This window comes from Lithobates pipiens, unplaced genomic scaffold (genome assembly GCF_037356315.1).
Source record: "Lithobates pipiens isolate NorthernLeopardFrog02 unplaced genomic scaffold, aLitPip1_a1.2 Scaffold_16, whole genome shotgun sequence".
Classification (NCBI taxonomy): domain Eukaryota; kingdom Metazoa; phylum Chordata; class Amphibia; order Anura; family Ranidae; genus Lithobates; species Lithobates pipiens.
Window position 1 is genome coordinate 209,929,717 of NW_027507748.1, and position 16,931 is coordinate 209,946,647.

General features: G+C 39.4%; 1 protein-coding gene across 2 annotated transcripts in view; it reads left to right on the forward strand.

Moving 5' to 3' along the window:
- Positions 1 to 16,511, forward strand: part of HIVEP3 (HIVEP zinc finger 3) — a 186,665-nt gene extending 170,154 nt beyond the window's left edge. For both annotated transcript variants that reach the window (XM_077480970.1, XM_077480971.1), the window contains exons 7-9: positions 1,792 to 1,890; positions 9,628 to 10,433; positions 10,981 to 16,511. In XM_077480970.1, the coding sequence (XP_077337096.1) occupies positions 1,792 to 1,890; positions 9,628 to 10,433; positions 10,981 to 11,442 (1,367 nt within the window). In that variant the 3' untranslated portion in view covers positions 11,443 to 16,511. The remainder of the gene's footprint in view (positions 1 to 1,791; positions 1,891 to 9,627; positions 10,434 to 10,980) is intronic.
- Positions 16,512 to 16,931: the final 420 nt, after the last annotated feature.

Genomic DNA, 16,931 nt, shown 5'->3' on the forward strand with positions numbered 1-16,931 from the left:
AGCCATGCAGACCAATTTGATGCATTGTGCAGCGTATGGTCTGAGCACTGACACCTCTTCAACCTCTGCGACAATGCTGGCAGCACTCATACATCCATTTCACAAAGACAACCTATGGATATGACATTGAGCACGTGCACTCCACTCCTTTGGTCGTGTGACAACACTGAAGAAATTACACTTTTCTAAAATGTAAAGTAGTGAGTGTACAGCTTGTATAACAGTGTACATTTGCTGTACTCTCAAAATAAAGCAACACACAGCCATTAATGTCTAATGGCCAATGGCTACCGGTGCCCCAGCAAAGCCAGAGAGACACGAAATTTAGGGGAGAAAAGATCTGCAGACATGCACGAGGCTGGATCGAATGAGGGCTTAGGTAAGTAAAGGGGGGCTGAGGGTGCAATGCTGACACCTAAACACATTTTCCTTGCATTAAGATAATGCATTAAAGTAAAAAAAATGTTTAGACTTTACAACAACTTTAAGAATACTGTCAGAAAAAACATTTTAATATATTACTTTTAGCAAATAAACAAAGGGTGTGACCATCCTTTCTCTTCGAAACAGCGTCATTTCTTAAATTCTTTTAGGTACACTTGCACATAATTTTGAAGGAACTCGGCAGGTAGGTTGTTTGTTCCAAACATCTTGGAGAACTAAGCACAGATCTTCTGTGGATGTAGGCTGCCTCAAATCCTCCTGTCTTTTCATGTAATCTCTAAACAGAGATGATGATGTTGAGATCAGGGCTTTGTGGGGGTCAAACCATCACTTCCAGGACTCTACTTCTTTACACTGAAGAGAGTTCTTAATGACATTGTGTGTGTGTTTGGGGTCGTTGTCCTGCTGCAGAATAAATTTGGGGCTAATCACATGCTTTCCTGATGGCATGTCATGATGGAAAAATAGCTGCCTGTATTTCTCAGTCACTATTGATCCTGACCAAATTTCCAACTCCATTTGCATAAATGCAGCCACAAACTTGCAAGAAACCTCCACCATGCTTCTTGGTTGCCTGTAGACACACATTCTTGTACCGCTCTCCAGCCCTTCGTGAACAAACTTCCTCCTGCTACAGCCAAATATTTCAACTTTTGACTCATCAGTCCAGAGCACCTGCTGCCATTTTTCTGCACCTCAGTTCCTATGTTTTTGTGCATAGTTGAGTTGCTTAGCCTTGTTTCCATGTCGTAAACCCCAAGAATTACAGCCTCATTATAAATTTGCTGGTGTATAAAGTACATTGAAGCCAAATCTGACAAATCCCATGCAAAATTTCCAATAATAGACTAGACAAAATTATTGGCACCCTCAATTTAATATTTAAAAACTGTGTTGCACTATACCCAGAATTGATGTGTTTTTGAAGGCAAAGGGTGGTCACCAAAAATTGATTTGATTTGAATTTCCCTTCTGATCATTTACTTTTCATTTTGTTAATTGATGAAAAAAAAAAAAAACTATTAACACTTCTGTTTCTGAAAACATTCCTAATTTGCAGCATGCTTTCACACCTGCCTAAAACTTTTGCTTTTGCACAGGACTGTGTGTGTTTGACCTTTGGCGTATACACCATAATTCAATAGGCTGCGCATAATTAACGCCCAAGCATTTAAGGCCCTTAAACACATTACATGCCAATTGTTTTACAACCCTCTTCTGTTTTATCTCTTAGCATTTTTGGAGTTGGAGAAAATTTCATTAGGTGGCATAGGTTGAATGTAACAGTGGGGATATACCACTAGCCATGTGTCCTGTTGATAACTATATTTATTCATTTATTTGCAGGGAATCTGACTAAACACATGAAATCCAAAGCACACAGCAAGAAATGCCAAGAGCTGGGATTAGTGCCACCATCTCTGTCGGAGCTGGATGCAGAGGAAGGTACTTTACATAATCTGGCTAACCAGTGTTTATGTTGCATTTGCATGCCCTTATCCCCTATATTATCAGGATGAGTCTTAACTTGTTATCTTCCTCCATACCCAAGTAAAAAATCAGATACCTAATAATAAGTTATCATAGTACTGTCTGCATACCATATAAAGCTTTTGTTAGAATTTATATCAGAATGTTTTCTTAGTAAATACTTTAAACCATTTGTTTTGAACTAGTAAAATAAGTATTTCAATTGGCTGTAAGTGCCCATTTCTACTGTCAGGTTTGAAAATAATCCAAATCACTTAGAGACAGCAAGGAAATGGTACAAATACGTTTCTGTGGCTTGCGAATTTTCCAAAATGCAATCTGCAGCTTTTTGCTATGGTTTTTAGAATACATGTTCTTCATTGTTTTCAATGGCTTAGCATGCCAAACTCGTGTAAATTGAAAGCAAAGCATATGTGCATGGTTTTAGAAAAACTGTTGTCAACACATATAAAACAGTCACACAACAGGTTTACAGCTTCTTTCGGAGAACCATGTTCATGTCATGGACGTGTATAGAGTGAAACAATCATCCGTTACATGAAGGACAATGTCATGAGATGTAGTATATTCGGTATTAAAGTCTCGACTGAATAAACTTTAAACATTTGGTAAATATCCAATAAGTCAAACAGCAGGTACTTAGGAGTTTTTTTTGCACATCTTGTCTTCAATAGAACTTGATACAAAATTACTACAATATAGTAATGAATATGTTGCTGAAGACTTGGGTGTATTGAGCAACAGAGCAGAGTTGCCATGGTGACTACAGCTGAACATGCTGCACCATTTCACAGTGGGGGTGCAGCAGTGATGAAGTTTTCAGTTTGGTGGTGTGCTGTTTGATGGCATTGAATCCATGTTTTGTATGCCAGACTGTAGTGGCACATTTATGTATTATTTATTACGGTATTTATATAGCAGCAACAGTTGTATGCAGTCCTTTACATATTGTACATTTATATCATTCCCCATCCTCAAGCAGCTTACAATCTAAGGTCTCTATCTCACATGCCTACATACATGCACACACATACAAAGGCCAATTCGGACATCAGCTATTTAACCTATCAGTATGTCTTTGGCATGTGGGAGGAAACCAGAATACCTGGGGAACCCATGCAAGAGAACATGCAAATCCAATGCAGATAAAATCCCTACCAGGACTCCATCCTTTACTTATTTAAAGTAGTTGTAAAGGCAGAAGGTTTTTTTTTTTATCTTAAGGCATTCTATGCCTTAAGATAAAAAGCCTGTGTGCAGCAGCCCCCCTAACATTTACCCGAGCTCCCTCTCTGTCCAGCGATAACCGCAAGTCTCTCAGCCGTCCCAGATTCTCCCTCCTGATCAGCTGAGACACAGTAGCAGCACCATTGGCTGCCGCTGCTGTCAATCAGAGTCTGCTAGCCAATCAGGGAAGAGAGGGGGTGTGCCAGGTTGGGGCTCTGTGTCTGAATGTACACAGGGAGCTGTGACTCGTCCAATACGACACGCAACCTCTAAGGCCTGATTCACACCTATGCATTTTTAGTGCTTTTTGCATTTTGCAGATTTGCACTACAGTCCATTCAGCATGGTTTTCAATGGAACACGTTCTGTAGTGCAAATCTGCAAAATGCAAAAAGCACTAAAAATGCATAGGTATGAATCAGGCCTAACATGCCATGTGAACACTCTCACGAAAAGTGATCCTGACATGTGAGACCACATTCAGTCCCCAGAACTCTTTACCCCATTTTGATCTCCCTTAGCACCATAGTGCCCATTGCACAGGAAATTAATACAGGTATTTACCTGTCTTTTCTTTGTTGTTTCTCTCTTCTGTGTATACAGGAGGTTTTTGTTTGCTTTTTTTGTTGTTGTCAGCTAGATCAGTTCTGATTTGCACCACTTTCCTCCAACTTCATATTACCCTGTCACCGCTTTCAATCATCAAAGAACCTCTCACCATGCATTGAGCTTTGAGGACTTTTCTTCACTTTCCCTACCTTTACATAAAAGTCCACCTTTGGTCTCCAAACACTCCTACGTTTACCTACAAAGCAGAGTGAGGCACTCAACATAACCATTAAAATCCTGTCATTAAACGCCAATGGTCTCAACCATCCGGCTAAATGATCATCATTGTGGAAACTGGCTGTCGACTTCCACTGCAATATCTTATGCGTACAAGAAAATTTAGTGAGGTCCTTCGCACTACTAATTAAGTGAATATATGATATAAACTAATGTGAAGTCAGTGAAATCGCTGCAAGATCTAAAGTGTACACTTAAACACAAAAAGGGGTAAATAATAATAAAAGTGATCCACGCGGATCACTTTTATTATTATTTATGGGTGCAAGAAACCCATTTTCAAGAATCGAATCCTCCTCGCTGTACCAACAGACACTTCACTAACGTATAATATACTGCTAATACTCCTTCCAAGAAGAAAGGTATTCTGATTGTCCTTAGGGACTCCCTGTCATTTCAACTACAAAGCTGCTTCAAAGACCCAGATGGCTGCTACCTCATACTGGTTTGCCTCATCAACAACGCAACCTACACCATTGTGTCCACATACGCACTTAACATACACCAACTACGTTTCTTTCAAAAACTTCACAAGAAAATTCAAAGACTGCAACATGGCTAAGTGGTGTTGTGTGGGGACATTAACATCACCCGGATCCTCATATGGACTCTACCTCTAGCCCCAAAAGAAGCAAACTAGCACTTAACCCACTACTTTCGACTCTCCTTCTCTATGATGTATGTAGATGCCAGCACACAGAAGATAGTGATTTAATGTTCTTTTCCTCCTGTTACAAAACTTACTCTCGCATCGACTTATTCTTAACGGACCAATGGACATTGCCGAAGATGTCTTCCTCCTCCATACTCCCTATCACCTGGTCAGATCACTCACCAATATGCATAACTATTGAAAACACCAAGACCTCCCCAGCCTACCTATGGAGAATGAACACTAGAATACTTTAGACTGATCCCTGCTCGAACTCTCTCTTCCGCTCTCAGCTTGAGGATTTCTTCAGATTGAATAAGGACTCTCTGATACCCATACTATTTGGGCTGCACACAAGGCATTTATGCGCGGCCACGTCATCCAAATGGGGGTTAGATTCAAGAGACAGAGGAAGCAGTACATTGATTACCTACTAAATGACATTCAAAACGCTGACCAACTCAATAAGAAAACACCCACGCCCGAAACTTAAATCTAAACTCCTTAAACTGAGGATCAAACTGAGATCCCTTCTCCTTTAAATGTTGAAAAAACTCAATCACGCCTCAAAATGCAATTTTAGGTAGAAGGTAATAAAGCAGGCAAAAGGCTGGCACACCAAAATAAAGGCAGCCACACTGAAACTTATCTACCACCCCACCACAAAACAAAAATGACTCGATCCACAAGCCATTGCAGACGCCTTTTATCTCCTACTACGGCATGCTTTACAATCTAAAAACTGACCACACCCTAGCTCAGCCTAACAGCTCAGACATCTGAGCATTCCTAGATTGCTTATCACAAGACCAACTAACTCATCTTAACTCCCCATTCACAAAGCAAGAGATAGGGAAAACTATCAATGCATTACCCAACAATAAAGCATCGGGTCCTGATAGGGTCCTGATGTAGGGAAATACTACAAAAATTTCAAATTCTGCCTCATTGACCACATATCACAAATATTCAGCACCGCTGCTTCCTTGGCCTGGTTCCCACCAGAAATTCTTAAAGCCCTAATTATAACTTTGCCAAAGCCAGGTAAGGAACCCACGTCTGCCCAAAACTTCAGACCCATTTCCCTACTCAACCATGATGCCAAACTTTACGCCAAAGTCATAGCGAATAGATTGTTTAACTTACTTCCAAACCTCATCCTCCCTAACCAATCGGGATTCACAAAAGGGCGAAAACATCAGACGCAACTCGTAGGATGATAATTATCATTCATCATACGGAAAAAAATGGAATGCCTTCTCTGTTCCTCTCTTTGGATAAGAGAGAAGGCATTTGACAGAGTTCATTGGACGTATGTAGAGATGACGTTACACAAATTCAGGTTTAATGGTCACATTCTTTCGGCAATTATGGCCCTCTACTCGTCCCCCTCTGCCCAAGTATACTGCTCATCCATGCTATCTGCACCATTTGTTATTACTAACGGTACGAGACAAGGGTGCCCATTGTCCCCCTTGATTTTCAGTTTAATCATGGCACCCCTAGCAGAAAGTATTAGGTCCCAAGAAAATATTAAGGGTATCAAAATTGGCACTGTTGAACACAAGCTAAATTTATTTGCAGATCATATCATTCTCATGTTATCCAATCCCAATTCCTCACTGGCTTCGGTAAACAAGTCTCTTGTCGATTTCAGCCTTGTGTCTTGCTACAAAGTAAACACAACTAAATCCTTTATTTTGCCCCTTGGAATTCCAGAAGAGCAACAAAATAATCCAAGCATGATTTATCCCTACGTGTGGGCCAAGGATTCCATATCATACTTGGGAATTAAACTAACCAAACAGGTGGCTTCTCTTTACCAGGCAACCTATACCCCATTTTTACATAGCATACATAAAGAACTAGAAAGCATCTCTAAACTTTATTGTGGTCCTGTAGACTTGTAGCCTTTAAGATGCTCAAACTACCACAATTAATATCTTTTCAGATCCCTACCTATTGCAATCCCTAGATCCTTCTTTACCCCACTCAACGCCATTCTAAAAAGTCTAATTTGGCAATATTCGAAAGCTAGGAACCCCCGAGCAGTCCTAATTAAACACAGATCAGTTGGAGGAACAGGGTATATAGACTGCAATGATTACTACCTTGCTGCTATCTTATCACAACTTAAAAATTGGTTCACCCATGACTCCATAAGCATTTTGAGAGATATCAAATCCACACAGATTCCTGGATGGGACCTCAAGGTCTGGCTCCTTGGCAAACTCACTCAAAAACCGAGGGACAATACCCTCTCTCCTACCATTGTGGCATCTGTTTCGGCATTTAATCACATGATAAAGCATGATTAAAAACAACTCGTATAAAATCCCAATGCCTTTATCAGTACTCTCCTTGCTTATCCCCAACTTATCAACCTTTCAACAGTTCACTCTAAATGCAAAGGCATTACCCTGTTCTACAAAATACTACAGAATAAAACCTCATTCACTAAACTTCCCCAGTTGCTTAAATGGGAGAGAGACATAGGCCAAACCTTTACTGAATTCCAGTGGCAAAATGCTTTGAAGTCTAGCTTCCAAACAACTTGTTCCTCTAACTTTTGGGAACTCATTTTCAAAGTCAACCTGCGTTGGTACATTACTCTAGCCCAAATCCATACCTTTGACCATTCTAATCCTCCATCCTGCAGGAGAAACTGTGGATACTCAGGACACCTGTATCATATCCTATGGGAATGTAACAAATTATCTACCTTTTGGTCAGAAGTGTTTACACTCCTCAAACAAATATAAGTATATACCTCAAACAAATCCAGTTAATCTTTCTGTATCCAAGAACAGATCGTGTTGTTCCCCCCCCCCCCCCCCCCCAATATACTGTTTTCTCCCTATTGGGGTGTCTGGGGATGCTGGATGACAACCTCAACATATCTAGCACTCAGAACTGACTTCAAAGTTCACAAATGTTATTGATAATTATATCATATACATTTTTTACTTAAACGTTTATGCTATAACCCATGCATGACAAATATTATTTATTTATTTGACTTATGTAAAGAAATTTAATAAAAATTATTGTTAAAAAAAAGAAAATATCGTGCCCAATGTGAAATTGGCTTTAAGTTTGTTTTCACTGCTGAAAACTAACTTTTGATTATTTGCTAAGACTCTATCAGATCTGTTTCACAAGGGCTTCAGTTTGTATAAGAGTAGTGTGAACGGCAAGCTTTGACAAAACATTTTCAGTACTTTCAGCAAGCTTTGTGAAGCACAGATTTAATGGGAGTGCTGACTGCCACATCCAACTAGCTGCTAGGGCTTCAGTACCTCTTAAAGCTTGCTGAAGCATGCTAGCAGTTTGCTTAACCACTTCAGCCCCGGAAGATTTTACCCCCTTCCTGACCAGAGCACTTTTTACAATTTGGCACCGCGTCACTTTAACTGACAATTGCACAGTCATTTGATGCTGTACCCAAACAAAATTTGCATCCTTTTTTTGCCACAAATAGTGGTGGTATTTGATCACCTCTTTTTATTTTTTTCGCTATAAACAAAAAAAGAGCAACAATTTAGAAAAAAAAAATATATATTTTTTTTTACTTTTTGCTATAATATCCCTCCCCCCCCCCCCCCCCAAAAAAAAAACTATTTCTTCATCAGTTTAGGCCAATATATATTCTTCTACATATTTTTGGTAAAAAAAAATCACAATAAGCGTATATTGATTGGTTTGCACAAAAATTATAGCGTCTGCAAACTATGGGAAAGATTTATGGCATTTTTATGGCATCTGTTCCCCAGTGCCTTTGCACCGAGAACCAAGCAATCGAACACTGCCGATCGCTCGGTTCTCACAGCTCAGTGAGCTGCAGACTGTCAATCACAGCTCTCCTCTCTGCTCCCTCCTCGCTCATTAGAGTGCTGGGCTGTGGAGGGGGAGGGAGCGGCTAGCTCAGGCTCTCAGTGGCTCGCTGAGAGGCTGAGCCGGGTGTCGGTCTAGGGACCTGGTGGATCCCGACTTCCATTGTCGTGATGGCGCGGACCCTGGACCAACTTCTGTGATGAAAGTGGGTCATGGGAGTGCAAAATGAATTGAACCCCTGTGATCCACAGGAGAAGTATAGCCAAACAAGCTTTGGCTATACTTCTCCTTTAATGTCAGTTAGTGACAATGTTAGGGCCAGTGTATTTTAGGTAGTGTGGTCTCTCAGCTCTGATAAGCAAGGGGGCGGAGAGCTGAAGTTACATAAGTAAAGAGAGCTTTGAGAGCTGATTGGCGGGAAGGGACAGCAATTTAGCAGCAGACAGAAATGATACTTGGTGCTCTTACTTTAGACAAGCACACATTATAGAGGCATATGCTGTGTTCATACTTTGTCTGAGGTTTACAACCATTTCAAGTTTCTGTATCCATTGTTCCATTCATGTCAGTTTTAGAGTTATGACAAAGTGTATTTAAATGTGATTTGGGCAGCAGAGCCACAGTTTGCGGAGATAACCTAATAATGATGAGTGTAAGGAATGGGTTGAACTCAGACTCCTCCTTTTAGTCATGCCCCCTCCGACATGTTTTATCACGATAGGGCTTAGTCATAGTCTTAGTCATGCCATCTATGACTAAGCCAAATCGTGAAATGTGTCAGAGGGTGTGGCCTAAGGGAGGAGTTAGAGCTGAAGCCGATCTGCACTCATCATTATTAGGTCTTGTTGACATTGGGTCCTTTTAAGTGTGATGTGCTTTATTTCTTTCAGAACCAGTACCTGGTAGTCAGTTTGGAGTGGGGAGTGGTTTGTGCAAGGCTCTGGAGCAGTTTATTTGTTTGGTCAAAGCATATTTAAATGTTATCTTTCCAGTAAGGGTACTGGGGACTCTGAAAGATAATTTTACTAATGTACAGTATATAGGCATTTCATTTATGCTATTACTAGCAACGGCAAGAATATGCTTGCTCTATGCTCACTTTGGTAACTTTAATCTGTTTTGCCATATCTCAGGGACAAGTGATGAGCGATGGCCAGACAGCGATGCGGTGGAAGAGCACCAGTTCTCTGACTTGGAAGATACAGAAGATGATGATGACTCTGATGAAGATGATGAAGAGGATGATGATGATGATAGTCAGGAAGAGAGGAATTTAGAACTCTCTCCAATTACAGCCACCCAATTCTCACCTAATGAATTAAGACAAAACCCTGAGATAGTAGACTTCTCTTCAACTTGCCAGTTTTCTCCCCAACTACTGCAAACTTCAGAGCCTCTTGATAAAGATCCCCAGCCCAGAGCAGTTCCTGAACATACCAGAGAGTTACCACATAGGCGATGGTCTCCTGTAAAAGACACTGGAAGTAGCAGTAGACCTGGCCCTTCTCGCAGACACATCCTTCAGAAGAGAGAGGGCTCAGCAAAATGCTTCTCCCCAATAGGATGTACTTCTCCCCGCAGAGGGTTGTCTCCTTGTCATCGTCTGACATCAGCAAGAGAAGCGTCGCCTCTGAGATGCATTTCTCCTCAGCACCTATCACCCCACCGCAGTCTTTCACCTCGAGCCTTCATGTCACCTGAACGTGGTTCTTCTCCACCTGCCAGACATCTGTCCCCCAGCAGAGAAATGACGAGTCTGAGGTATTCGGCTTTTAGAGGTGGCCTAGCATCACCACGACAGTACCCATCTCCTGGTAGGGAGGAGTCACACCTCAGTAGGTCAGATGCTCAGATCCACTTCAAAGCTCAGCACGGGGTCTTCCCATCTACAGCTCTACCTCACAGGACTTCTGGTATTTTGGAGGCATCAGGAATAAAGGTAAGGGACAAGGTGGCAAATTAAACCCGGTTTCGTTGGAATAATTATCCTAAAATCTGGCAGTAATTAAAACTTTTTACATTTGCACAATTATCCAGGTGCCAATAATTTTAAGCCACATCTGCATTGTGTTTTTGCACATTTCTGTGGACAATTCATTTTTTCTTAACTGAGTGCAAGGTGATGTGTGTGAAACTGTTATCCAAGGGGACAATATAACAAACCTAGTACCCACATTTGTCTTAGTTAGGGTTATGAGAGTAAAAGGGGCTGAATATAAATGCATGCAACGCTTTTGAGATATTTATTCGTAAAAAAATGTAAAACTATTTATAATTTTCTTTCCACATCACAATTCTGTACCATTTTGTGTTGGTCTATCACATAAAATCCCAATAATATACATTTATGTTATTAGTTGTAACATGACAAAATGTGGAAAATGTGAAGGGGTATGAATACTTTTTCAAAGCGCTGTACATTATCACATCTGTTTTTGCTCTGTTGCTTTGAATCATAGTATAAAGTGTGTTCTTCTATTCTATAGAAACCAGGACCATACTCTTCTTCATCCAGATCCCTCTGCTCACCTGTTATGCCTCACGTTTTGCCAAGGAGTGGGGAGAACTTGTACACTCATTTACCCCTGCACTCACAATATCTTCAAAGGACACCTTACCCAATGATACCTATTGGAGGCATTCAGATGGTACAAGCCCGGCCTAGCCCTCAGCCCTCTCTACTGGGACCTGCATTCCCTGGGCTACATTCAGATGGTCCTGACAAGGAGGCATCCCACCAGCCACAAAAAAGAAGTGAACAGCCACTCAGGACTAACAATCGAGAGAAGGAGGAGGAAGACAGGGTACTATCACCCCCCAGCACAGCCCCACAACATTCCCCAACACCAAGCACTTACTGCCAGACAGCTTGCACTCCACCTCCACCTGGAACAACTCTCGTCCACAGCAGCTCTCTGAAAGGGGAGCGTTTGGAAGAAGAGGGGTGACTGGACATTATATTAAAATGATGATCCCAATTTAGAGTTCTTGCCCTGTGACATCTTTGTCTAAGTTACAGTGTGTGGAAACACCTAGGACATTAGAAAGCATTTCTTTTATAATATAGGTGAACAGTCCTGAGGTGTTACATTGGTGCAAATACTAAGATGTGAGTTATGGCTTCTTTCAGGATACAGGGTAAGGATCTCAGAGCATGGTGGATTGATGGTTTCACAAAGTAAAGAATGCATTCTTAGATTTGGAATTTAGAAGCGTTCAGCTTTGTAAGATGGCTCACCTTGGATACTTGAATAAGCGTTCAGGGTATGACTATGACCTTTGAATAGAGACATTATGGTACAATATAAAGATCCTTGTAGGATGTGAAATAAGGGTTTACAGATACACATGACCTATATACAGTGTGTGTGTGTGTGTATGTATATACACACTGAATATAGATTCCTTTTTCTCCCTGTCTGGGTTGAAGAGGGTGAATGACTTCATTTCATTCCTTTTTTATTTATTAGTTTTATCTCGTAGTTTTTCCCATGTACTTTTTCCTACCCATATGCAGTTTATCTGTGCCTTTTGTACACAATTTACTTCAAAATGGGAAAAAACAGAAGCGGAACTTTGTACGCTGTGAAAGAAATGTGAATCTTTTCTGATGCTTACCTGCTATAAATATTCTTAAGGGGATAAGCAAACTTCCATGAATCCCCCTTGCTGGGCTCCCCCATATAATGTGATCCTGAGATCTGGGTAGCACATGCACTGACGTTTTTTTTTTTTTTTTTTTTTTTTTTTAATATGTAGCCTATATATATATATATCAAAATATATATCTATATATATTGAACTGGGATAGGCATCCACAGTGATGTACAGATATTTATATGAATTTATTTAATTAGCACTGTATTGTCTTTACCGTTTTCTGCTTTAAGGGTTTTGGGTACAAAAAAAGCAAAAAAAAAAAAGCTTTATTTTAACTTTTTTATGTTGTAAAAAATCCAGCACTTGTAAAATGTGATTGAAAGCGATGCAGCACTTGGTATGCTGTACTGTAACGCCAATTGCCTGTGCATAAACACAGTTTTTGCACTGATAAGGAGTACCTGATCTCTGAAAATGAGATTGTGGATTGACAGGGGATAAGCCACGCTGCACTGTGGCACCAAGTTCATTTTGGTGGTCGACTGCAATACAATGCATTACATAAGCAGTGCTGCCTGGTACTCCTTGTTAGTTGGTTGGTATTGGTTAAACATTTGTATCATAATATTGGTTAACTGCTGATGGATTAACCATCTCACTCATCTACAAGGGAATCATCAGTGCTTTTACCCTTTCTTCCCAAAATGCAGCACTTGCTGACTTGTTTTATTAGGATCTCTTAAGTTTATATAGTGCAATCTTTTCTTTTTTAGCACTTAAGGAAAATATTTCCACGCTGCACCTTATTTCCATTTTTTTGTGTCCTTACCTCTCCCATCCTTTTCGTCTTAATGCTTTGCTCAGCACTTGAATATTCTCTCTTTTGTCATACTTTTCTACTGATGCCAGGTCAGGAGACCACTGTGTCTCCCACTACCTGGTCCAATCTACATTTATAAGACTTTGTTATTTCTCTTAAATTCTTCTCATGGAAGTAAAATGTAAGCCTTTAAATTAAGCACTTTTGCAAGCCATTAGAATCCTTTTATTTATAGGTATTTGTTTTATATAAATTTCATTCATTTATACATAATTTTCACATTCATGCTCAGTGACGTGAATTAAAGCACATTTCCACTCAACACTGAAAATTCTGTGGGTGTGCTTTTGCAAATAATAGGGGAAGGAGGGGGTTTTACAAAGGCAGCTTTACGGAAAGAAAGTGCAGGCTTTGGACAAACTTTAGAGAAAATGTGCTTGCAGCTTCTTTTGTGAAATGCCCCTCTGGTGGTAAAAAGTTTGTTTTTGTACCCATTTAATATGCACCTTGGAGCAGGTCTACATGGAATGCGTTTTCAGTGCAGAGCTGCTGCACACAAAACATTTATCCAAAATGTATGAAAAGTAGGCCAATAGTTTTCCTCGATTAATGAAGTTGCAAAGTCAAATTAAACAGAGCAAATCCATTTGTTAAAAAAGGAGCAAATTTACACTGGATAGACATTTGATTGACTCCTAGCCTGTCTTTGTAAATCTCCCTGATGTTCTTCCTTACTTCGATGACACTACCAGCATCTCCACCATTTCACACCATTTACCCCAGTGGAATATTAGAGGGTTGTGCTGCATGAGAACAGAACTGCCATTGGATTCCTTCTCAAAAGCTACCCAGGCGTGTGGTGCATGTGATTCACACAACATCCAACCCAATACTGAATTCTAACATTGGGTGGAATTGTTTCTATAAGGCCATAACATCACATGTTGGTTCTTACATATATGTATGTTGGTGTTACACGTGCACAGATGAGGCCTACAAGCTATTGTGGAAGGTTTTCTTGGCTCTTAAGCAGTGTGGTATGCAGTATGCATGTATTAGGGAAGGAGCAGGCTCCTTGGTACACTTTTTATATTGCTGCAACAATATAAGGAAGCAGTATATTTGTTTTTATTTGATTATTGCCTGGTTACTCTTCCTTTTCATTTCAAGTAATACTTCTAAAGCAGAAGGTTATATCTTTTATTACAGAATCCATAAGTGAAGAAAGGGCTGTTCATCTTTTGGGCCCCATTGCCTAACCCATGGGTGCTCAACCTGTGTCCCTCTAGCTGTTATGAACTACAAGTCCCAAGAGGTATTGCGAGGTTTCTGACAGTTACAAGCATGACTCATAAAGGCAGAAGCATTATGGGAGTTGTAGTTCCGCAACAGCTGGCGGGCCACAGGTTGCGCAACCATGGCCTAACCATTTTATGCCCAAATGGAGCTCATATAAAACCCTTTGCTCAGAATAGTTAAAAACTAAATATTTTTTTTCTTGTATTTAAACTGAAGGCCTCTGTTTTCTTGCATGTATCGTAACCAGCACACCAGTTCCATAATACTGTGTGTGTTATTTTGGCTTTAGAAACTGGCAAGGTATATGTTCTTTAAGCAAAAATAGCTTGTCAATTTATAGAGAGCAAGCATGCTACCTCAGCTGAAGTGGTATCAAAATAGACAATATCAAAGGGCAATTTTTTTTACTTCAAAATAATATATTCTGTAGGTTGTACAGAAGTGGGTTGGGAAGTAATGCTCTAAGCCAGAGCTGAAGGTACAGAATTTTTGCAAATTACTCTTACATTGCCACCGAAATATTAATGTACCACATATGTAGATACAATTATGCAATATACTTAAGAACACTTACTGACATGCTTACCCATGCAGCTGGTGCACAGTAAAATAAAGGCAGCTTATGATCTTACCTAAATGTTGCAGGCAGAAAAGCTTTCTATTGGCAACTATTGTTATAAAACTTCCCCCTCTTGTGGTTTAGTATTGGTACTGCACCAGTTCAAAAATGCATCCCTGACCAGGTCGAGCGTGTGTTTGTAGACAGTTGAGCTTGCAGACCCTGTTCCAGTTGTCTATTGCACTAAAAACTGTTTCTGCTATAGTAACTTTGCCCCAGTATGTAAATAGTGCATTTTATAATAATCTTGACTTCAAATTAATTGTAAAAAATGCCTTTATTTTCAAACAGTGTAGTTCATCCAATGGAGAGTTTCAGGCAGTAAGATTTCAGGTGACATTATAGAAAGCTCTGCTGGTTAGCATTTCTCTCCTCAGATACTGTTTCTCAGGTTGGTCCCTGGTTTCATTTGATATTTCAGCATAGGTAAGGTAACCGTTTTCCTCTTGGTGAACAATAGAATATATAACTTCTACAGATAACATTTGTTGAAGTACGATATTTCTAATATGAATGCCAAAGATAATTCTATGTAACTTCTAAGGTGTTTATATGCAGTCTGGCATAAATATGGATCTATAGTGTATCTGGATGTAATTGATTTGGCAATACATGCAGAATGTAAACATATCATGCCTTTGACACCCAAGACAAAATTTGGAATTGTATAAGGTTAGTAGAAGCAGGTATTTGACACACACGGATATTTCTGTTTAATGTACAGTTCTAGTGATTCATTGTCTGAATGCATATTGGTCAACCAGAAGAATTGCCATCTTCTCCACACTTACCTGCAAAACCTGCCGGGGCGTCTATATATGCTCTAGACTTTCGAAGCAAGGATAAGAAAAATGACTTGCATTTGAAATCCGTTCTCAATGCGTTTTGAAATCAGTTTGAGATGTATTTTAGATTCATTCACACTGCTTTGTATGTAGAAATATAAGCAAAGCAACCCAATTCATGGAAAAAGCAGCAATAATCACAGATATGCACTGCTCTCCCTAAGGTCCAGTTCAATATGCAAACACTGCATTCCACATTCATCAAATATGCTTCACAAACTGATGTCACACATACAAATTCTCTCTAATCTGCGCGATAATAATTGTATGCACTCCTTTAAATGACATCATCATTAATACATTAGTAAATCCAATATGTCCATGTTAATCGGGTGTCAAGAAATCAGCAGGGAGTGATGTGTGGAAGTAATAGGCCTTCTTGCATTGTTATTAGAGGCCCTCAAATAAGCACAGTATTATTTTCTAATGTTAAAAGCTAACTAACTCTTACTGCACTAAAGCTGTTATCCTTATATCAATATTTTAAAAATAGGGGCTGGAGTACAAATTTTTACTTTATTAAGCCGGGAAATTCTGTTACTATACAGTTTATCAATTTACTTTTTATAAGTCCTGCATCAATCAATGGTAATCTTATACATAAGAGGTCAGTCAGATTTTCAAACATGATCTAAACACCTTTTAGCCTGTTTAACATTTCCTCTCGAAAGTAGTTGGCCAACATATTTGTCTGCCTGACCCATAGACATGGAGACTGTCATACCATGGCTATGCGTTCCCTTACCTTCAAACATAGTAGGTAGGGTGTGCAAATATATACACACACAGTATGCGCGTGTATGTATATGTATGTGTGTGTGTGTGTGTATATATATATATATATATATATATATATATATATATATATATATATATATATATATATATATATATATATATATATATATATATATATATATATATATAATTAGACACTTGTTGCCCATTGTTATTGTTTTAAGGTATGCATGAGTACATAAAACCATTCTTAATACATGTCATACTACATAAACACTCTGCCTATTATAGGAAATCATCCAGATGCATCTTAGAACATAATCCTTTATATTGTATATTCATTTTATCTTCTAGAGCACTAAAATGTTTTATGGCTTTTTATTCCTAGTCTTAACCTAGTATAATCAGACTGGTTATAATGAGGTGGACTTAAAAGTCTTAACATGAAATAATTAAAGGGTTAAGCTCCAGCTTTTTTACAATCTTAATCTATGCTTGTCATTTTTCTATGCTGTA